Here is an 18,862-nt window from a genome sequence, read left to right as displayed (position 1 = left end):
AGCGACAGCTTGGGCCAACAAAGAAAGGCGTCGCAGGGACAAGCCTGTGGAAGTCCTTTTGAAGGTTATTGCAGATGCGGAGGCTGCCAGGCAAGCACGGCTCGACGCAAGAATGGCCCTGCTGAAGGAATTGATAAGTGTCGTGCGCACAAATAAAGAGTAGCCATTCAGAACTTGTCGGGGAAATGTTTCTTTACGCAAGCAAGGATGTTTTCCTAGCACTGATGCTGAGCAATCATTTGCCTTCGGCTCTCGGAGCACGCTGGTGAGGTGATTCCGATATCTTCATCGTTGTTACCTACATCGTCAATGTCAGGGTTGTCTGCAAGCTCGGCTATAAAATCTCTTTCAGCATTGCATAAATTGTGAAGCACACAAGCGCCCATTACAATCTTGCAGCACTGGAGAATGCTCTTGGCATCAATCAGATACAGCCGCCTGAAGCGCTGTTTAACAAGGCCGAACGTATTCTCGTTGCTGGCTATGGTACTTGTTAAACTTCTTTTTCCACGAAGGAAAGCTTGATCCATTGTCCCTGTAGGGTGTCAATAACCACGGTACGCCGAGTCGCCCAGTATGTAATCGTCCCCGCATTTACTGGTGGCTTCCGCGAAGAAGGGACTCTCCTTCAGCACGTGGGCATCGTGAGCAGAGCCGGGAAATCCGATGAACACATCCAGGAACTTGTTCTGGTCATTGCAGATCCCCTGCAGTATTATCGACGGCCACTTCTTCCTATTGATATAGGAAGCAGTGGAGTCTTCAGGCTTGGCAATCTCGACATGGCTGCCATCAATGCAGCCAACAGTATTTCGGGGACCTTTCCCACCACTCTTAGAGAGAAAACGTGTCTTGCTGCGGGCTAGCTCTGCTTCGTCTGGCCAAGCGATCACTTCGTCGCTGATGTCCATGAGAAAGTCCAGCACCCTCCGAAGGCACAACACAACAGAAGACTCGGTCACGTCAAATCGGTCGGCCACAGAATTCATGCTGCTTTGATTCCCGATATAGCTAAGGGCAATCAAAATTGTCTCTTCGGCAGAAATTTGCCGCCGTCCGCTCACAGCCTTCGGATACGAGGAAGAGCACCTGAAGCGCTCGCACACGAGGTCACAAGTCTCTCGAGACAACCTAAATAGCTTTTTAAACTCAAAGTCGAAGTATCTGGGCGTCACATTTTGGAAGTAGCCACTGACGCGGTTGCGGTCTGCACGTAGTAACTTGCATGCTGCAAGGGCAAACGCAGCTTCCAGCTCGGCGTCGAACTCGTCGTCCTCTACAATTTCCATCGCTAACAAAACAATGTCGGCAACGTTTTTCCGCGATTCACACAAGACGCGCACTCTTCGACTATTTCCATGCCTAACTGAACAACGTCAGCCATGTTCGTCCACGATTCACTCACTAAAATCTTTAGTTTAATCACTGATTTAATCGGGAAGTTGAAGGCCGGTGGGTACAAGCAAAAACCAACGGCGCACGGCTAGCACGGCAAGAGCGGCAGACGACAAGGCTTGCACTTGTGCACTCGATTCGGCCGCGCCACGAAGAGCGCTAGTGTCGCGCTGCACTGGCACCGCAAGAACTGGCGCTGCACTGGCACGGCACTTTTGTGAACTAGTGCAAGAAGTGCAGCCAAATCGAGGAGACCACTGGCATAAGACGTCACGTCGTGCAAGTGACGTCAGCATCCGGGGGTCATCATTGGTTCACAGCGCCAAATTGTTTCAGACGTCACGCCCTACCACGGCCGCGGTGCTACTCCGCGCGCGCCGCAGCCGATGGAGGTAGGGGAGTGGCCGAGTGGGTGGGGCCTAGGGTGCCTGGATGCCCGCTCGCCTAAGGCTGGCCATTGAGGTAATCGAGGCACCGGCGGAGGAGCGCCGCCGTTGTGGCGGTTTTGGCGTGCGAGAGGAGAGGAAAGGCGAGAAGACGTGGAAGTTCAAATTTTGTCTGCTTATAACTCAGCTTCCACAAAACGCATTAAAAAAATTCTTGCTGGAGGATAATTATGAAGCGGCGTCCTTTAACATCCCAGACATATCGCAACTTTATTAGGAGCCCCTTTCTGGGGCCTTTTAATGCGCATGCGCCGAGCAACAGGTGCACCGCGCGTGACGTCAGCTAGAGTTGCGCCGAGCAATAGGTGCGCCGCGCGTGTCGCTAGAGTTGCGCCGTCGCCTCTGCCGACTCCGCAACCTCGGTGCGCGCGTCGCGCATGCGCAGCAGCTACAGTGCGCTGCGCATGCGCAGTTGGGCAAAAGATTCGCGTCACTGCTCGGCCGCTTTATAACCAGAGGGTGCGAAGCGCTCGTTCTTCAGATGAACGATGGGTCAAGAAGCAGAAAGTCCGCGTCTGTACTGCGACCGACATACACCAACGGCGACTTCGAGAAGCCACGTCGACGGATACCGAAGTTGTGGCGTGGTATAAGGTGAGTCGACAACGAGCACAAGAAGCCAGGAATGCCAAGCGCACGGCCGAGACGCCGGAACGACGAGAGGAACGGCTCGCCAAACGACGACGTCAGGAAGCGAAAAAACGACAGCGAATAGCCGCGAGAGAAGCGACGTCTTCTTCGGGTCAGCTATCGCGTACACACTGGCGTTTAACCGGAGCCAAACCATCAGCATTTTTTTTTTTACAGTAACAGCTGTTTTTGGCAGATATTCTGTTTTCGCGGCGTCGGCTCGCACGACGATCAGGTGCGCAAGAGTGCGAGGAGAGTGCCGCCTAGTGGCTCCCAGTGGTTAGTTTTCTATTAGAAAAGGGGGACCCTACAGGTTACGGGGATGTGGAGTAGTAGGGCGCCAGTACGCATGCGCACTGGCGCCCCGCTATTCCCCTATCCCCTAAACGATATAAACCCTCTTTCCTTAAACTTTCTACTAACAGGCATCGCTACCGTTGCTGTCATGGGCATGAGTGCGCGCGCGAGTGCTGCTTGACCGTGCGCGTTTCTGCGCTGCTTTGCCGCGCAAAAAATGCGGCACCGCGCCACCAATCATTGTAATATTGTCATTACACGCCTCATCATCCATCCAACCAGCTAACGCTGCAATTCGCAATATCACACGGTTAAGTATTTATTCTCAGAAATTTGCATTACTGCCATTTTACGCGCAATCCACCTTTTGTCGCGCTTTGAAATGTCCTGGCGATGAAAAATGTCGGCAGTGTCGCATAATCTCCGCGGGGAAGTTCTTTCAGGGCACAGCATAAAACCACCCGCCAATTTACCCCAACCCGAATCTAGTTCTCGTTATGCTGTCACTCCTGCGCACTGCAGCACCGCATACTCGCCAGTAATCATCCAGTCTGCTGACCGCTGAGCCACACCGCGAACGACCGATCTGTCGACTCCCGCCACAGTGTTCGACTTAATGGTGCGCAGAGTGCACAGGAATGTTGGGTCGAAGCCTCTCAGAACCTGATGGAACGGCACCGAGGGGTCCCATTCGAGGTCGCCCACGAGCTTTCGGTAGTTGACGTCCCCTTTGAACAGCACCAGATCCGCCGATTGTAGCAGTTTGTAAAGCCCAGGCCGCCTTGTCGCCATCTGAGCGTAGTCGAACGGCTGCGTCCAGAATATGTCGTCCAGCACGGACCAGACACCTTCGTCGATTCGACGCTGGCACCGCTCGCCCAGGGCCCGCGTTGCTTCGTGGTCGCATTCGCGCATCTTGCGCAGAGTCCACGACAAGTCACGGCGCATCACGTCCGACACGTACCAGGGTATGGCCTTGACGTGAATAGTCACGGCGGCCACGAAGCCGCTAGCGTGCAAGAAGTCGAAAAGGGCCAAGTCTGCGGCCAGCTCGTAGCCCGAGTTGTCCATAACGCAGTGCAGCTGCGTGGGCTTGCCACCGAGATTCTGCTGACGGAGCTTGACCAAGTGCTCCCACAGCTGGTCAGTGTGGTCGGAGATGATGCAGGATCGTAGCGCGTCAGTCTTCAAGAGGGAACCAGCTTGGTCTGATGCGTCAGCACCACAGGACAGCGACAGGTCGCAACGGTTGCCCCAGAGCGACGAGTGAATCAGCCTGTGTGTAACCAGAAGATACCTGAGTCATATAGTAACCACAAAGATCAGGCATTTTGATGAACATGAGTTCAGAATGTGTCAGCAACAGAAAACCGACGAAGAGAAGTCGCAAACAAACAAGACAGAGTTGAGCTCACCTGTATGTGCTTTGTTTAAGCTCCCCTGACGATGCATCTCGGTGCGAGCTGGAACGCACGAAGTCGCACAGTGTGTGTGCTGCACTGATGCAGCCGTTGAGCGCGTCCTCCTTCAACTTGGCAAAGGGATCGAAAGTCGTTCAACCTTGCCGTCTTGTAAAACGCCTCGAAGATGCGTCGGTAGAAGTACGTCTCGAAGTACAGCCAGGGCGCGTCGTACCAGCGCGGCGGGCAGCCCCTTATTTTCGACCGTGTACTGCTGCAGCACAGCGTTCCAAACGGCCGCATCCTGGAAGTCGTCTTCAAGGGCAATAAGCGGCTGTTGGCAGTAATCTCGTCACGAAGTTTCGCCAGGCGTTCCACGACGACCTGGATGTCTTGGCGCGCTTCGGGGACCCTTCTGTCGCTCCATCTCTGCCGCGTCCCCGGAGACGGTGTCCCATGGCTCTGGTCAGGAATGACAGCCAGCCCTCTCGCGCACTGTCTTGTATGCGAAGCCCTTCGGGTCCTTGGCGCTGAGCGGAGGCGGCAGCGCTGCCGCTGGGGATGTCGCTGGCCGAAAACTGTCGGTTGTCAAGTTTCGCTGCCCAGCGTTTTCGTGCGAGGCGTTCGTGTTGGTGGCCATTCACGTTCGTCCGCGACGTGCAGTGCAACGGCTGGGAGCGGGGCTAAAATGCCGGGACGTGCACCCTATCAACTCCGCCCGTAGCCAAGGTCATAAGAGCCGCCGCTCGCGCCGCTCGTGAGCCCATGCTCTAGAGAACAGTTGCATTCGCTGACGAGCGATGGCGCTAACGACGCCTGGAGGATAATTTATCCAGTGACTTTAAGAGGAGGATAGAGCACTGGAGGATCTTTGCGGGCGCCCTCCGATCCGAATTTCACGAGGGACGGGTTGATCTCATTTCATGACATCACCCATCACTTTAGGCTGGAGAAGCGCGCATATCCCCCTCCCCACAAATCGTTAACAAAAGCGCAGGAAGTTACCTGGCGCCGACTGCAAACACGCTCCCTTCTGAATCCGGCAGTGCTTGCCCTCATGTACCCTGGCCAGTACGACCCAAACTGCCATAAATGTGGTGAAAGGGCCACATACGACCACATTCACTGGAACTGCGCAAACGATCCGCCCCTGGCGGAGTTGATACAGCTCCCTTCTCCCGAGCGGTGGGAGGCGTGCTGGTCAGCTCGGACCCTAACATTCAAGTACGGGCAATCGAGCGGGTCAGTGAGGTCGTCGCCAGCCATGGTCTAGCGGAAATCTAGTATGTGTCTCCTGCAACCTGCTCTCGACGCAATAACTGTTTTACAATCAACAATCAATTCCTGGCGGGAAAAACGCTCTGGCGGTTGGCGCCCGCTGTAACGCAATGCCTACCTGATCAGTTTTGCGGTGACATGTGTGAGCCCGCCCCTTCCCCCCCCCCCCCCCCCTTTTAAATACATTTGAGAGCTCCTCCTCGAGTGTTCACGTGTTTTGAACAAAAAATTTTCATTTGTCAAAGAATTGAATCTCATAAGGAAAGAAAATAATTAATTTAGCTGCCAATGTTTTTATTTGACAATGAATACAGAGAGGTTACTGAAACGTCAGCTGGGCGGCACTTAGCAGGGGTTTTAGCGCTGAACACATGCATTTATACAAATGAAAATTTTTGCAACTCAGGTTACAAATGCAAGTGCCGAACATTCTATGCCTATGCGCTTGAAAATGCGTGTGTGCAGCATAGGGATAAGAGATGGTCATGTAACTATAAATTTTTAACGACACGCTTATATCGCGCGGTTATACCTTATGGCTGCTCCAATTAAATGTATGCCAACATGAGTGCCTCCCATGTAAACAGGCGCAATGTTATAGCTTCACTTTAGTTGGCTATATGTGTATTGGGAGTATAAATATTGTTGATGGAATAATATGCAACCTATTATATATTACGCTGCTATACGAGATAATTATTGCCTCGCCCTTTTGGTGTCCACGTATGAAAACGTTGTCTGCGTAATGTTACAAATCCAATCACTGTCTAGCAATGCAACTTGCAAGTCACTAATTACATTTTATTGAACTTGACGGGCTAATTAAGACGTGTTGGTAACAGTAAAATGATGCAGTGCAGTCGACGGCGATGGTGAAAACGCGCGAGAAGGTCAAGCCCCGTTGCGCCCGAGAGGAAGTCTCCTTTTCGTGTGAGGTTTTCCATGCATTGACAGTTACGGCACCTAGTCCGCTTCTATCTCCTCGGACGGAAAGGTGAAGACGGAAGTCTCCAAATATCGTCGCTGGTTCAATTTTTACAGCGACAGCTGTATGCGACTCGTGCGGCGAAACCTTGGCGTCGGTGGCAGCGTCGTCCGCGCTGTCCCCATCTCCCTCTTTCCCGCGCTCGTTTCCCTCGCTTCCCGCTGGACGATCGATGGATGGATGAAAGACGCTGCATGACGCATGATGGCACGCGTGACGCATGGCGATGCGTGATGCACGCGCTTACCCCGAAGCCTCACACAACGACAGAAGCTATAGGTACAGAGAATATATATATACGTAGTCCAATGTGTAGGAGACTCGCTCAACGTGGGAGAAGATATGCAATAAGGGAGTAATTAATGACCGGCATCCACCCAAAGCAAGCGCAGTCATACGGCTACAAATAAAAGCTGTGCAGCTCTCGCATTAACTTCGCGGTGAAAGAAAAATTCGTCTCGGTCTGGGCAATTTTGCAATTTTTTTTTCAACTATAAAATTTCTGATAGCATTGCGCGGAAGCTAATGATTACTTTATTCCCTTATTTCAAATCTACGACCTTGGGGAACATTGGGCCAATAATAAACGTTCCCACTTTGAGCTGCTGATCAATTCGGCTTCGTCCTATACATCTGCTAGCGGTTATAGCTATAGCTGTTAGTGGTCAGGCGGTGGTCCCAGGCCCGATCGCCGATCCCTGAAGGAATTTTTCAGAAGTGTCTGTGAAAGCTGTATAGCTTTCTCTAGTAGCCGCGTATGGCTCCGCTTCGGAGGATACTAAAGAGTAATTGCTCTGTTACACAGTTTTGCACATACCGTAGGGCAAAATAAAGTACGGTATCGTGTGTCGGGTTTAACGCGCCAAAACAGCCCGTATGAAATTTGAGAGATACCTAGTGGAAGGCTTCGGATTAATTTCGACCACCCGGGATTCTCTGACGTACACTGAATCGCGCAGCACACCGCGGGTGCGTTTCTATCTCGCCTCCATCGAAATGGCTGCCGCGGCCGGGATTCAGTCCTGCCTCTCGCTCAGCAAATGAATGCGCGTAGCCACCAAGTCACCGCACGCGGGCGGTACAGAATAAATGCATGAACCAATAAATACACCTACGTACTAGTAACATTACATAAGGCATAAATTTCTCCTATTGTAGACATATTCGAACACTTTGCCACCTATCAGCTCTGCCTAAGATGCAAACAAACGCATGTACAACAAAAAACAATAGTGAGAACAACCAGAGATAGGAGCACGATTTTAACAGATTCTTGAACTCTGGAAGTATAAGAATATTTATTCCTGCTGTTATGTATAAACTGATTAATTTTTAAAAGCACCAGGTTGTCATATTTTGATAGGGAATCATAGAATCCTCAAAACGGGTTAACATACATTGGAACATTTTCATGTATATTTGCTATCATTACATCACTGTACCAGATGTGAAATTAAAATTTTCTCAACAGCATACATTTTTACAAGAGGCGTTCATCTTAAGTGTGTTAAAATATAGGTTATCCCAGTGATCTTTATATCAAACGCTTCCTACGACACGCTGTTAGATGCGGGCCCCTGGTTCGCCTGTGCCGTCTCTCGCCAAGGTCGGTGTCCCCGGGTTCCGGATCGGGAGACTGCTGTAGTGGGGTTGACGAAGAGATGAGAGGGTCTTCGAGGTGAAGGAGAGACTGAAGGGTTTATTTACATTTATACAAAGATTGAAAGAGTGAATCGGGAGCTGGCGAACACACGCCAGATCGCTGCTTAAATAGGGTCCGCTGTCCCCAGGTCCCTAGTTGGGGAATCTAGTTCATTAAAAATGCGTCGAATCACTGTGATGTAGATCACGTGTCCAGTCTTCCGGGTCCGCCCCCATCCACACACTCTTGCCACTTCTGGCAGATTAGTGTCCGCGCTGTCCAGGCTTCAGTGATGAATAGCACGAAGGGGGTCCCATTGAGAGCGTTGAAGGTCAGTCACCTGCACTTCACAGCGGTAGTGTGGGGGCGAATGGATCCCACCGCAGTTCGCAGAAGCTGTCACGTAGAGCGTGGGAAAGCACAGTCCAAGTCGAAGTTGTTTTCGAAGCACGAAGATTCCAGAGACGTTGGCTTAGCCAAACCCGGCCGCATTTGTCACGGCTGATTTGCAGTTCCGCCGCTCGCCGGCTCCCCCGCCGTCCCCTCCGGGAGAAAAATGTCCCGGGTTGGTCCGGCGTTGAGAACAAAAGACAGGTTCACTAAAGCCTTTCTCAGACAGCGGGGAGCCGTTTCACCCCTTAAACAGCAGGGGGGGGGGGGGGGGAATGACCCTTGTAGACGCCACCACCTGCACTCGTAGCGCTGCAACCACATCGACGGCCCTTTGAAGCCTCGGTAGATTGATGAGTCCCAGTGGCTTTAATATTCTTGGCATGTTGGCGTCTCCAAACGTAACAGCTCCTCCGCGGCCAGGACAATCTCGATCGGCCAGTGGTCACAATCACTGGTCGAGGAGAGATGACTTGAGTTGTAGCGTGGGAGGCCCTTCTGCATCTTGTCTGCAAGCACAGTGTAGAGTCCTAAACCTCGGACAACGGAGGCATTAGTCGAAATCAGCCACTCAACATGGCGCCACTCCCCAGGCAGTGCACGAAATTCACCCGAGAGCCGCCAGGCTGTTTTGCAATACTACTGCATTGTCAATGTAAACGTAAGCACAAAATTTTGTAGCTGACAGCAGTAATCTCGGCTACTAAGAACAGCTTCCATGTCTGCCAAATTCGCTGCCAAAGTCCGATTCGCCGAACACGGCTTGAAGAGAGGTGGCAAATTTGGAAGCAAAAGAAAAAGGATAATAGGACACCACGCCAAAACAAAGCTAACTAGCACCTAAAAAAAATACGAAAAGGCACCGAATTGCCACCGAACGGATACCTCAATTATGGGAATAACCTGCTCAATCCGTCGGCATTGCCATGACATTTGCCCCTTTTGTATCGCACAGAAAAGTTATATTGCTGGAGGGCTAGACTCCATCGAAGCAAGCGGCCATTCTTGGGCGACATTTGACGCAGCCATGTAAGCGGACAATGATCTGTCTCGAAAGTAAATTTCGCCCCGTAAACATAACAGGCTAGCTTCTGTGCGGCCCAAACCAGACAAGCGCATTCCTTTTCCGAAGCGCTGTAGGCTTCTTCCCTTACGGTTAACTTCCTGCTGGCATAAAGGATAGGGTGCTCCTCATTGTCGTCTCCGACTTGGCTTAATACGACCCCCATACCCCGGTCGCTGGCGTCACACTGGACCACGAATTCCTTGCTGTAGTCCGGCGCGCGTAACACGGGCCGCGAAACCAGCACGCTCTTCAAGCTCTGAAACGAAATTTCTTTTGCTGCGTCCCAGATAACGCTATTCGGCTTTTCTTTGCGAAGCGCATCGGTCAAAGGACTTGCTAGCTGTGAATAGTTGGGTATGTACCTTTGGTAGTACCCCACCAGACCGAGAAATGACCGTACATCAGTCTTAGTTCGGGGCTGCGGGAATTCAGCGATAGGGGCTATCTTGAGGTCTGACGGTCTCCTCGTCCCTCTACCGACAACATGACCAAGATAGGTGACATGCGAGCAGCCAAAACTACATTTTTCGGCCTTAATGGTTAGCCCAGCGTCCCTCAAACTCGTCAGTACCCTCCTGAGATGGGAAACATGGTCTTCCCAAGAGTTAGAAAAAATGGCCACATCGTCAAGGTAAGGCAGCGCGAAATCCTGCATGTCCTTGAGGATGATGTCCATTAGCTTTGAAAAGCTAAAAGGTGCATTCTTTAGCCCAAAACTGAGCACCAAAGGTCGGAATACCCCCATGGGAGAAATAAATGCTGCATACCGACTCGCGCTTTCCGAGAGGGGGACTTGCCAGTACCCTCTCACCAGGTCAAGGGTGGAGATGTACTGTGCCGCGCTAACTGTCTCGATCCTTTCTTCGATGTTCGGTATCGGGTACAGCTGGTCCTTTGTTATGGTATTCAGCTTCCTGTAGTCCACGCAAGGTCGCGGATCTTTGCCTGGTGCCTCCACGAGTATCAGCGGGGAGGTGTAGTCGCTCTCTGCTGGCTCTATCACGCCAAGTTCCAGCATGTGCTTTATCTCCGCCTCAATTATTTCTTTCTGCCTTGGAGAAACTCTGTAGGCTTTTGATCTTACTGGATCGGTCGAAGTTAGCTCTATCTCATGCGTGATGAGATTTGTCTTCCCCGGCCGGTCGCTAAAACTCTCCGGAATTCGCACAGCAGTTGCCTCAATTCTTGGAGTTGCTTTTGTTCTAGATCCATGGTGCTCGCGGATCGGGACACGATTTCCTCTATGCTGTTGGTAGCATTTTCTTTCATGCTGCCTTTCCACTCAGGGTTTTCGGTTTGTAGCTCTTCGGGGATATTTACGGCCATGTTTACAACCCCGCTCCTTTCTACATAGGGCTTCATTAAATTGCAGTGATAGATCTTTATCTGCTGTCCTCTCCCTGGCATTTTCAAAGTGTAGTTGGTTTCTGAAATCTGATCCAAAACTTCCACTGGCCCGTCCCAGTGAACTTCCATCTTATTTTTGCGTGCGGACCTGAGAATAAGCACACGATCCCCCGTCTTGAAGGTTCTCAGTCTAGCATTCTTGTCGTAGTACTTCTTCGCCGTGTCCTGAGCTGTTTTGAGATTTCGATCCACTAGTTCTCGTGTGGCACTCAGCCGGTTTAGTAACTGCAACACATACTCCACTACTGACTGACTCTCTCCTGTCCCCTCCCACATTTCTCTAAGCATCCTAAGCGGGGAACGAAGAGCCCTTCCGTACACTAGTTCTGCAGGAGTGAAGCCCGTCGCTTCGTGCGGTACTGTTCTCAGGGCGAACAGCGTTGCCGGGAGGCAACTTTCCCAATCGTCTTTGTGCTCATAGCAGGAAGCACGTAGCACTCTTTTGAGCACTGAGTGCCACTTCTCGACGCTGTTCGATTGAGGGTGGTAAACGGAGCTATGAATCAACCTCACCCCACACCTCTGTAAGAACGTGGTTGTGAGTGCGCTCGTGAAAACTGTCCCCTGATCAGCCTGAATTTCTGCCGGAAAGCCAATTCGAGCGAAAACGGACAGGAGACCGTCCACTATCTCTGCCGAGCTAAGCTCCTTTAGCGGCACCGCCTCCGGGAACTTGGTAGCAGGGCATATCATAGTGAGTACGTACTTATAGCCTGACTTAGTTCTGGGTAGTGGCCCGACGGTGTCAATGACCAGACGTCGAAAAGGCTCCGAGATAAGCGGCACCAGCTTTAGCGGGGCCTTCCATCTTTCTCCTGGTTTTCCGGTGCGCTGACACGCGTCGCATGACTGCACGTAGCGTTCAGCATCTCGGAAACATCCCGGCCAGTAGTATTCCCCAAGCAGCCTTTCCTTCGTTTTGTTTACACCTAAGTGCCCTGACCAACTGTTTCCGTGACAGAGGCCTAAAAGGTCAGAGCGGTACTTTTCAGGCACGACCAGCTGATCAAGCGTCTTCCCCTTTTTGTCCCTGTAATGGCGATACAGCAATCCGCCTTTGTGGTGCAATGTCACGTTACGCCTAGCAATACCCTCCTTGGCTGTGAAGTGTAACTTTGACAAGCTAGGGTCTCTTTCCTGTTCTGTGATTAAGGAGTCTCTGTCAACGCGCAACAAGCGATCCATGCACAGGGAGGTGGGCAATAACATGGAGTCTGGACTGCACGCTTCTTGTAGGCTGGCATCGATGGGGCTACCTTCGGTAACAGGTTCCTGCTGCTGTTCATGTGCTCGAACTGCATTTTCTTTGCTTGGTTCCGCAATCTCGGGAATTCCCTCCCTCTCACCAGTTGCCTCTGATTCCTGGCTGTACCTAAGCTTGGAAGCAAGCTCGCGTGATTTGGACCTAGTCAGGGCTTTCACTGTCCCCTCAGCCAGCTTCTGACCTCGATCGCAAAGCAGCTGATTTGACTTATTGGAGAATAGATACGGGTACTGCAATGAAACAGCCGACGAGACGGCGGCTTCTGTCGCTAGCTCGCCGAACGGGCCGGAAATCACCACCCTTGCCATAGGGAGGCACACACTCTGATTTTCTAGTACCTGTCTTATCCATGCTACTTCCCCAGTAAAGTCTTCCTCCTTGACATATGAGGGGTGAACAATGTCCATTGTTGCCCCGCTGTCCCGAAGGACCCTGCACAATTTTCCATTTACTTGGAGTTCGTGAATATATGGACGCAGAAGTTCCAAATTCTCATCACTGTCGTTGGCATATGAGAAAGCTAATCGCGTCTTCGTACACCTTGCTGCAATATGTCCAGTTTCCTGACAGTTGAAACAACGGAACGGCTTCCTGGCCTCGAACTCCTTCGTCAATGCTTTCTGAGCTCCGGCCTGCTTGGCACGATCCTCAGTTTTTTCTGGGGCCTGTTTAATGCCCTCAACTGTCTCGCGATTCCTAAATTGCGATCGATTTTTGGGAATGAAACGCTTCCTTAAACCGAACGCTTTCTTTTCAGACTCGCTTGACTCGGAACTCAGCTTTCTCCGTGTTGCATATTCGTCCGCTAGTTCTGCAGCTTTCTCCACTGTGCTCACATTTTCTCTGTCTTGCACCCATAACTTAACGGCCTCAGGGATACTGTTATAGAACTGCTCGAGGCCTACACATTCGACAACCTTATCTTTGGTGTCATATGCCTCCGCGCCCTTCAACCACTCTGTAAGGTTGGCCTTCAAACTGAATGCGAATTCTGCATAGCTCTCGCTGCTTCTCTTGCTGGCACCTCTGAACCGCTGTCGGAATTCTTCTGCCGAAAGTCGGTACTTTCTTAGCAAACTCGCTTTCACCTTCTCGTAGTCATCGGCATCTTTCGCGTCAAGCCTCGCGACTATAGTGGCCGCCTCACAGGGTAACACCATTAGTAGCTTTTGTGGCCAGGTCTCCTTAGCGTAACCCCGTTTCTCACACGTCCTCTCGAAATTCACGAGGTAATAACCAAGATCCTCGCCAATCTTATACGGCTGCATCAATCTGTCCATAGGAAACGATTCGGCCTGACTCACTCTCTCTGGAGTCATGCCTCTCGAACTCTCACATTCCAGTTTCTTTTGGTCATTCGCAAGCTGCAACCTTCTGAGCTCCCGTTCCTCTCGCTCGGCCACTAGCCGTTGGCGCTCAGTTTCCTCTCTCTTTCGCTCCCGCTCATCTTCCTCTTTCTTTCGCTCATCTTCCTCTTTCTTTCGCTCATCTTCCTTTTTCTTTCGCTCCGCTTTGAGGAGTTCCCACGTATCGCTAACTGTTTCTTCATTGGCCGTTTCCAAGAGCAATGTGCAAATGTGTGACTTTTTCATCTTCTCCTCTACATCTACACCCAACTCTTCACACAATGACAGCAAATCTGACCTTAGCAACTTCATTAGATCCATGTTTACTGTTCCGAGCCTTGAACTTTGCTGCACAACTGTTGACGTGAGCTACACACACTTGTCTCACTGAACAACTTCCCTCGATTCCCAGCAGTTCAATGTATTAACCCAAACAATTGAAGCCTGGCGAATCTCAAGCAAAGTTCAAGCACTCACCCACGGAAGCAACACCACGCCGCATGGTCGATCCCACCGCTGCCACCAGTTGTTAGATGCGGGCCCCTGGTTCGCCTGTGCCGTCTCTCGCCAAGGTCGGTGTCCCCGGGTTCCGGATCGGGAGACTGCTGTAGTGGGGTTGACGAAGAGATGAGAGGGTCTTCGAGGTGAAGGAGAGACTGAAGGGTTTATTTACATTTATACAAAGATTGAAAGAGTGAATCGGGAGCTGGCGAACACACGCCAGATCGCTGCTTAAATAGGGTCCGCTGTCCCCAGGTCCCTAGTTGGGGAATCTAGTTCATTAAAAATGCGTCGAATCACTGTGATGTAGATCACGTGTCCAGTCTTCCGGGTCCGCCCCCATCCACACACTCTTGCCACTTCTGGCAGATTAGTGTCCGCGCTGTCCAGGCTTCAGTGATGAATAGCACGAAGGGGGTCCCATTGAGAGCGTTGAAGGTCAGTCACCTGCACTTCACAGCGGTAGTGTGGGGGCGAATGGATCCCACCGCAGTTCGCAGAAGCTGTCACGTAGAGCGTGGGAAAGCACAGTCCAAGTCGAAGTTGTTTTCGAAGCACGAAGATTCCAGAGACGTTGGCTTAGCCAAACCCGGCCGCATTTGTCACGGCTGATTTGCAGTTCCGCCGCTCGCCGGCTCCCCCGCCGTCCCCTCCGGGAGAAAAATGTCCCGGGTTGGTCCGGCGTTGAGAACAAAAGACAGGTTCACTAAAGCCTTTCTCAGACAGCGGGGAGCCGTTTCACCCCTTAAACAGCAGGGGGGGGGGGGGGGGAATGACCCTTGTAGACGCCACCACCTGCACTCGTAGCGCTGCAACCACATCGACGGCCCTTTGAAGCCTCGGTAGATTGATGAGTCCCAGTGGCTTTAATATTCTTGGCATGTTGGCGTCTCCAAACGTAACAACGCACAACTTTGTTTAGGATTACGTTTAATTTAGGTTTGTGTCAGTTGTTGGCCAAATTGAATGTCAATATTGAATATAAGATAAAGACAATGCATTATATATACTATAATTTGAGCGCCAGCGGCATGCACTGATCAGACAGCTTAGCCCAGCACTTGTATCTGAGGGCTAAATCTGCGAAAAGATGTCAAGAATAGTCTCCGCCAACGCAGATATTGTCGAGTTCTGATGTTCTTCAAGCGCGCACTTGAGGCTGACGCATTTTCAAAATCACGGCGGAGTGGTTAAGGCGCTCTTCTACTGAGCCGGAGTACACGGGTTCGAACCCGACCGCCGCGGCCGCGTTTCGATGGAGGCGAAACGCATAAGGCGTTCGTCTGCTGTGCGATGTCGGTGCACATTAAAGTCACAGGAGGTCGAAATTATTCCGGAGGCCTCCTTTACGGCACGTCTTTTCTTTTTCACTCCTTCCTTTATCCCTTCCCTTACGGCGCGGTTCGTGTGTCCATGAGATATGTGAGACAGTTACTGCGCCATTTCCTTTCCCCCAAAACCAATTTTAATTTCTCCTGAGAGAATGAAGATATCAAAATCGCCATTAATGATGACATCCGGCCATCACATAATGCGCAGAAAACTGAAGCATTGTTCATTTAAGGCGAAACGCAAAGGCGTCCGTGGGCTGTGCGATGCCAGTGCACGTCAGTGGGTGGTCGAAATTATTGTTGCGAAAGCAACGCCACGCCAACCGGCCAGCCAGCTCGGCTCGTCGCGTGGTCGCACTTCAGCCGTATGCCGTGGCCCACGAACGACCTTGAGCCGCCGTTGCCTAGCAACGCAGCAGCCGCGCTCAAACCTGTGGCGCCGCCGTCGACACCGCTCGCTCCATTATAATAATAATAATAATAATAATAATAATAATAATAATAATAATAATAATAATAATAATAATAATTGTTTTTTGGGGAAAGGAAATGGCGCAGTACCCGTTTCATATATCGTTGGACACCTGCACCGCGCCGTAAGGGAAAGGATAAAGTAGGGAGTGAAAGAAGGACTGAAGAAAGAGGTGCCGTAGATGAGGGGCTCCGGAATAATTTCGACCACCTGGGGATGTTTAACGTGCGCTAATATCGCACAGCACACGGGTGCCTTTGCTCCATAAAAACGCTCGCTCCACCAGATGAGCTCCGCTGGGGTAGAGGGAGAGGAGGTGTCGCCTTGCGGGGGGTGTATGTGTATATAGACGATTTACCTGATCTGATCTGATACCTGATATCGGATCTGATACCTGATTTAATATTTGATGCGGGTCCTTGGACCCAAGATATTACACTTATTTTTGGAATATGGCGGAGTGCTTGGCTTGAAGCCCTCTGGCACAGGTCGGCCCGGTATTGCACTGCCTCCGGGATCGGCCCGGGGCCTAATAGCGCGCGCCTTTTCTTTCTATCTTTGCTCTCCTATCCTTTAACTCTCCTACTTTCAGCGCGCGGCAGCGAGCGTGGCTCTACTTGAGCCAGTAGGCAAGCCCGTGCACTTTTCTTTCTTCCTATCAGCAACAGCAGCAGTAGCATGGGCGCCGCCATATTTGGCCATTTCGCCATCGCCGGCCTTCTCGTTCCGACGGCTGCCGGCGTGCTGATGCCCGGCTGCAAGACGCTTCTCCAGTTCTCGCTTTGAATAACGAGCTGTCGGACGGCACAAAAACTTAGTGTGAGTGCTCATAGAACGTATTAGTACTGGAAAATGTTTGGTTCAGCCAACTCATTTACTCGACTCCTTCAGACCGCCCGCATCGGATGGAATGTGTCAACAAACCGAGGTTGGCTATACCTGCGCGTTCATATTTATTCAGTCAATTCACCGTATAACGCTACTTGTGGACTGCATAACTTGTTGTCGAACTGCAGATTAAAAGCGGGACAATGCCTGAAAGCTTGCTTTTTAGAGCTCGCTGTTTTTTTGCCGAGTGAAGGAATACGGGTTCGCAGCTATTAAGAACGTTAAACAAATTTTCAATTTTTTCAGACGTCTTTGCAGGGAAAAGAGAAGAAACAGTGGCTTAGCTCGGCTATGCCAGGATATACGTAGTGAGAGGTACGTTTCTCTGGGTGTGCTTGTTTTTTCGGAAACTCGAATTGTGTGATCAGTCGCGCGACAAGCCTTCGTATCCGGTTTTTTTTTTGTTTCCCGTTTACTGACGTCTTCCATAGGCTCCATATCGGCGGCTATGCGTCGTCTGTTACCCTCGGCAGCCTGGCATCTCTGTCTGGCCAGGCGTTTCTCTCTCTCTCACATCGCACAGCACACGGGCGCCTTTGCGTTTCGACTCCATCGAAACGCGGCCGCCGCGGTCGGGTTCTAACCCGGGTACTCCGGATCAGTAGCCGAGCGCCCTAACCACTGAGCCACCGCAGCGGGTTTTTTAAGAAATGCAGAAGAGATTTTCAGCCCCTCGCTGAGCGCGAGACGACGCGTACGCTGCTCACTATGCAGCTACGTAGTCGCACCGCCGCCTGGCCGCTCACATATGTATACGCTCCCTAACGCCCATATGTTCAGCACTCCCTGTGCTCAGAGCTTAGACGACCTCCCTAGTCCGGTCTCTGTGACGTTGGCAGCATTAACTGTTGACACGTCTGATAGTTCGGCTCGGTCAGCCTGACCGCGGAAAGTTGGCGGCATCTTCCTGGATTGCAACAGACATATATGGAGTACTACAAGATCTAAGAATAAAGACTGACTGAGTGACTGCCTGATTATACGAGGGAAACCGGGCCCTAAAGTAGGCAGCGACGAGGGAGACAAATTTATGTGGTTCTAAGAGCACGGAAGGGACATTTATCCGAGGTTTGGGTCCGGTTCCATTATAATGCACACAGCAAAAAAAAAAAAGAAAACCTGTGGGGCAAGTACACTCGAAAATCTCCTCCCATTAGCGGGTGTGGCTGGTGTCAGGCGCCCTCGTCCACCAGCTAGCCACGGTCCTCCTGTCGGAGGAGTAAAAGTCTTTTCACGTTGCCAGGTGCTCGCGTTTCGGTAGTCTCGGCCCCTCTCTTCATAGCAGCAGTGTTCGCGCTCAAAGAGAAGGCAGTAAAAATTTTTTATGGGGAATGCAACCCATAAATTAGTTAGAATGTGGTGTTTAGAAAAAAACAAATACGGAGCTCCGCCTCTCACCTATTGTATAATAATAATTGGTTTTGGGGGGGAAAGGAAATGGCGCAGTATCTGTCTCATATATCCTTGGACCCTTGAACCGCGCCGTAAGGGAAGGGATAAAGGCGGGAGTGAAAGAAGAAAGGAAGAGAGAGGTGCCGTAGTGGAGGGCTCCGGAATAATTTCGACCACCTGGGGATCTTTAACGTGCGCTGACATCGCACGCCTGTTGTATGCGCATGTTCCGATTTTCCGATGCGAACTTCTTGACAGTGACACGCCCGGCAGCAGAGCGCAGGAGTTAGGTTTTACCAGTGCCTGGTTTTACAATCCCCTCAACTTTTATGCCGCTGTAAATAAATTTTCGATGGCGGTTTTGAGCGCCTGCATAGTGACTAAACCTAATCTGTTTTTAACCTGAACATCCTTTGTGGACACAGTGACAAAGCTACGCGACTTTGCAGTGTTTGAATTTACCGCCTTGCGGCCTTTGAAAAGAGAACGGTGTACAAGGAATACACTTCGCTTACAATTCGCTAAGCGCAGCGGAGGAGAAGAACCTGTGTCATAGAACAAAGTTGTTCAAACCGACAACAGCACACTTATAGAGTTACCATTGGATTTTAAAAACGCTGGCTGCGGTGTACTAGTAGTACTGGCAAGGCGCTGGTCAATCGCTGTCCGCTGTCGACATTCCTCTGCGAAACAAAGCTGTAGTGGCGTCAAGTGCGACTCAAGTTGTGAAGC

At 51.2% G+C, this 18,862-nt stretch overlaps 1 protein-coding gene and 1 pseudogene across 2 annotated transcripts; both read right to left on the bottom strand.

The window, feature by feature from the left end:
• Positions 1 to 3,062: 3,062 nt before the first annotated feature.
• Positions 3,063 to 4,595, bottom strand: LOC144128800 (damage-control phosphatase ARMT1-like; annotated as a pseudogene). Its single transcript, XR_013313827.1, has 2 exons — positions 4,184 to 4,595; positions 3,063 to 4,044 (listed from the first exon to the last, which is right to left on the bottom strand). The product of XR_013313827.1 is annotated as a damage-control phosphatase ARMT1-like (transcript).
• Positions 4,596 to 7,089: 2,494 nt separating this feature from the next.
• Positions 7,090 to 14,809, bottom strand: LOC144129931 (uncharacterized). Its single transcript, XM_077663989.1, has 2 exons — positions 10,707 to 14,809; positions 7,090 to 7,129 (listed from the first exon to the last, which is right to left on the bottom strand). The coding sequence occupies exons 1-2, from the start codon at positions 13,865 to 13,867 to the stop codon at positions 7,090 to 7,092; spliced, it is 3,201 nt and encodes a 1,066-aa protein (XP_077520115.1). The 5' UTR covers positions 13,868 to 14,809.
• Positions 14,810 to 18,862: the final 4,053 nt, after the last annotated feature.

Source organism: Amblyomma americanum, chromosome 4 (assembly GCF_052857255.1).
Source record: "Amblyomma americanum isolate KBUSLIRL-KWMA chromosome 4, ASM5285725v1, whole genome shotgun sequence".
In the NCBI taxonomy this organism is placed as follows: Eukaryota; Metazoa; Arthropoda; class Arachnida; order Ixodida; family Ixodidae; genus Amblyomma; species Amblyomma americanum.
The sequence above is the reverse complement of the archived record's forward strand: the minus strand, read 5'-3'. Positions and strand labels throughout refer to the sequence as shown.

What these genes read in the sequence shown, in the direction of transcription:
- LOC144129931 (XM_077663989.1), bottom strand. Translation starts at nt 13,867, where the DNA reads ATGGATCTAATGAAGTTGCTAAGGTCAGATTTGCTGTCATTGTGTGAA. An exon ending in AAGCAACTCCAAGAATTGAG is followed by an intron (nt 7,130 to 10,706) that starts GCAACTGCTGTG and finishes AAATTCCTTCAG; the next exon opens with GGATCGGCGATCGGGCCTGG.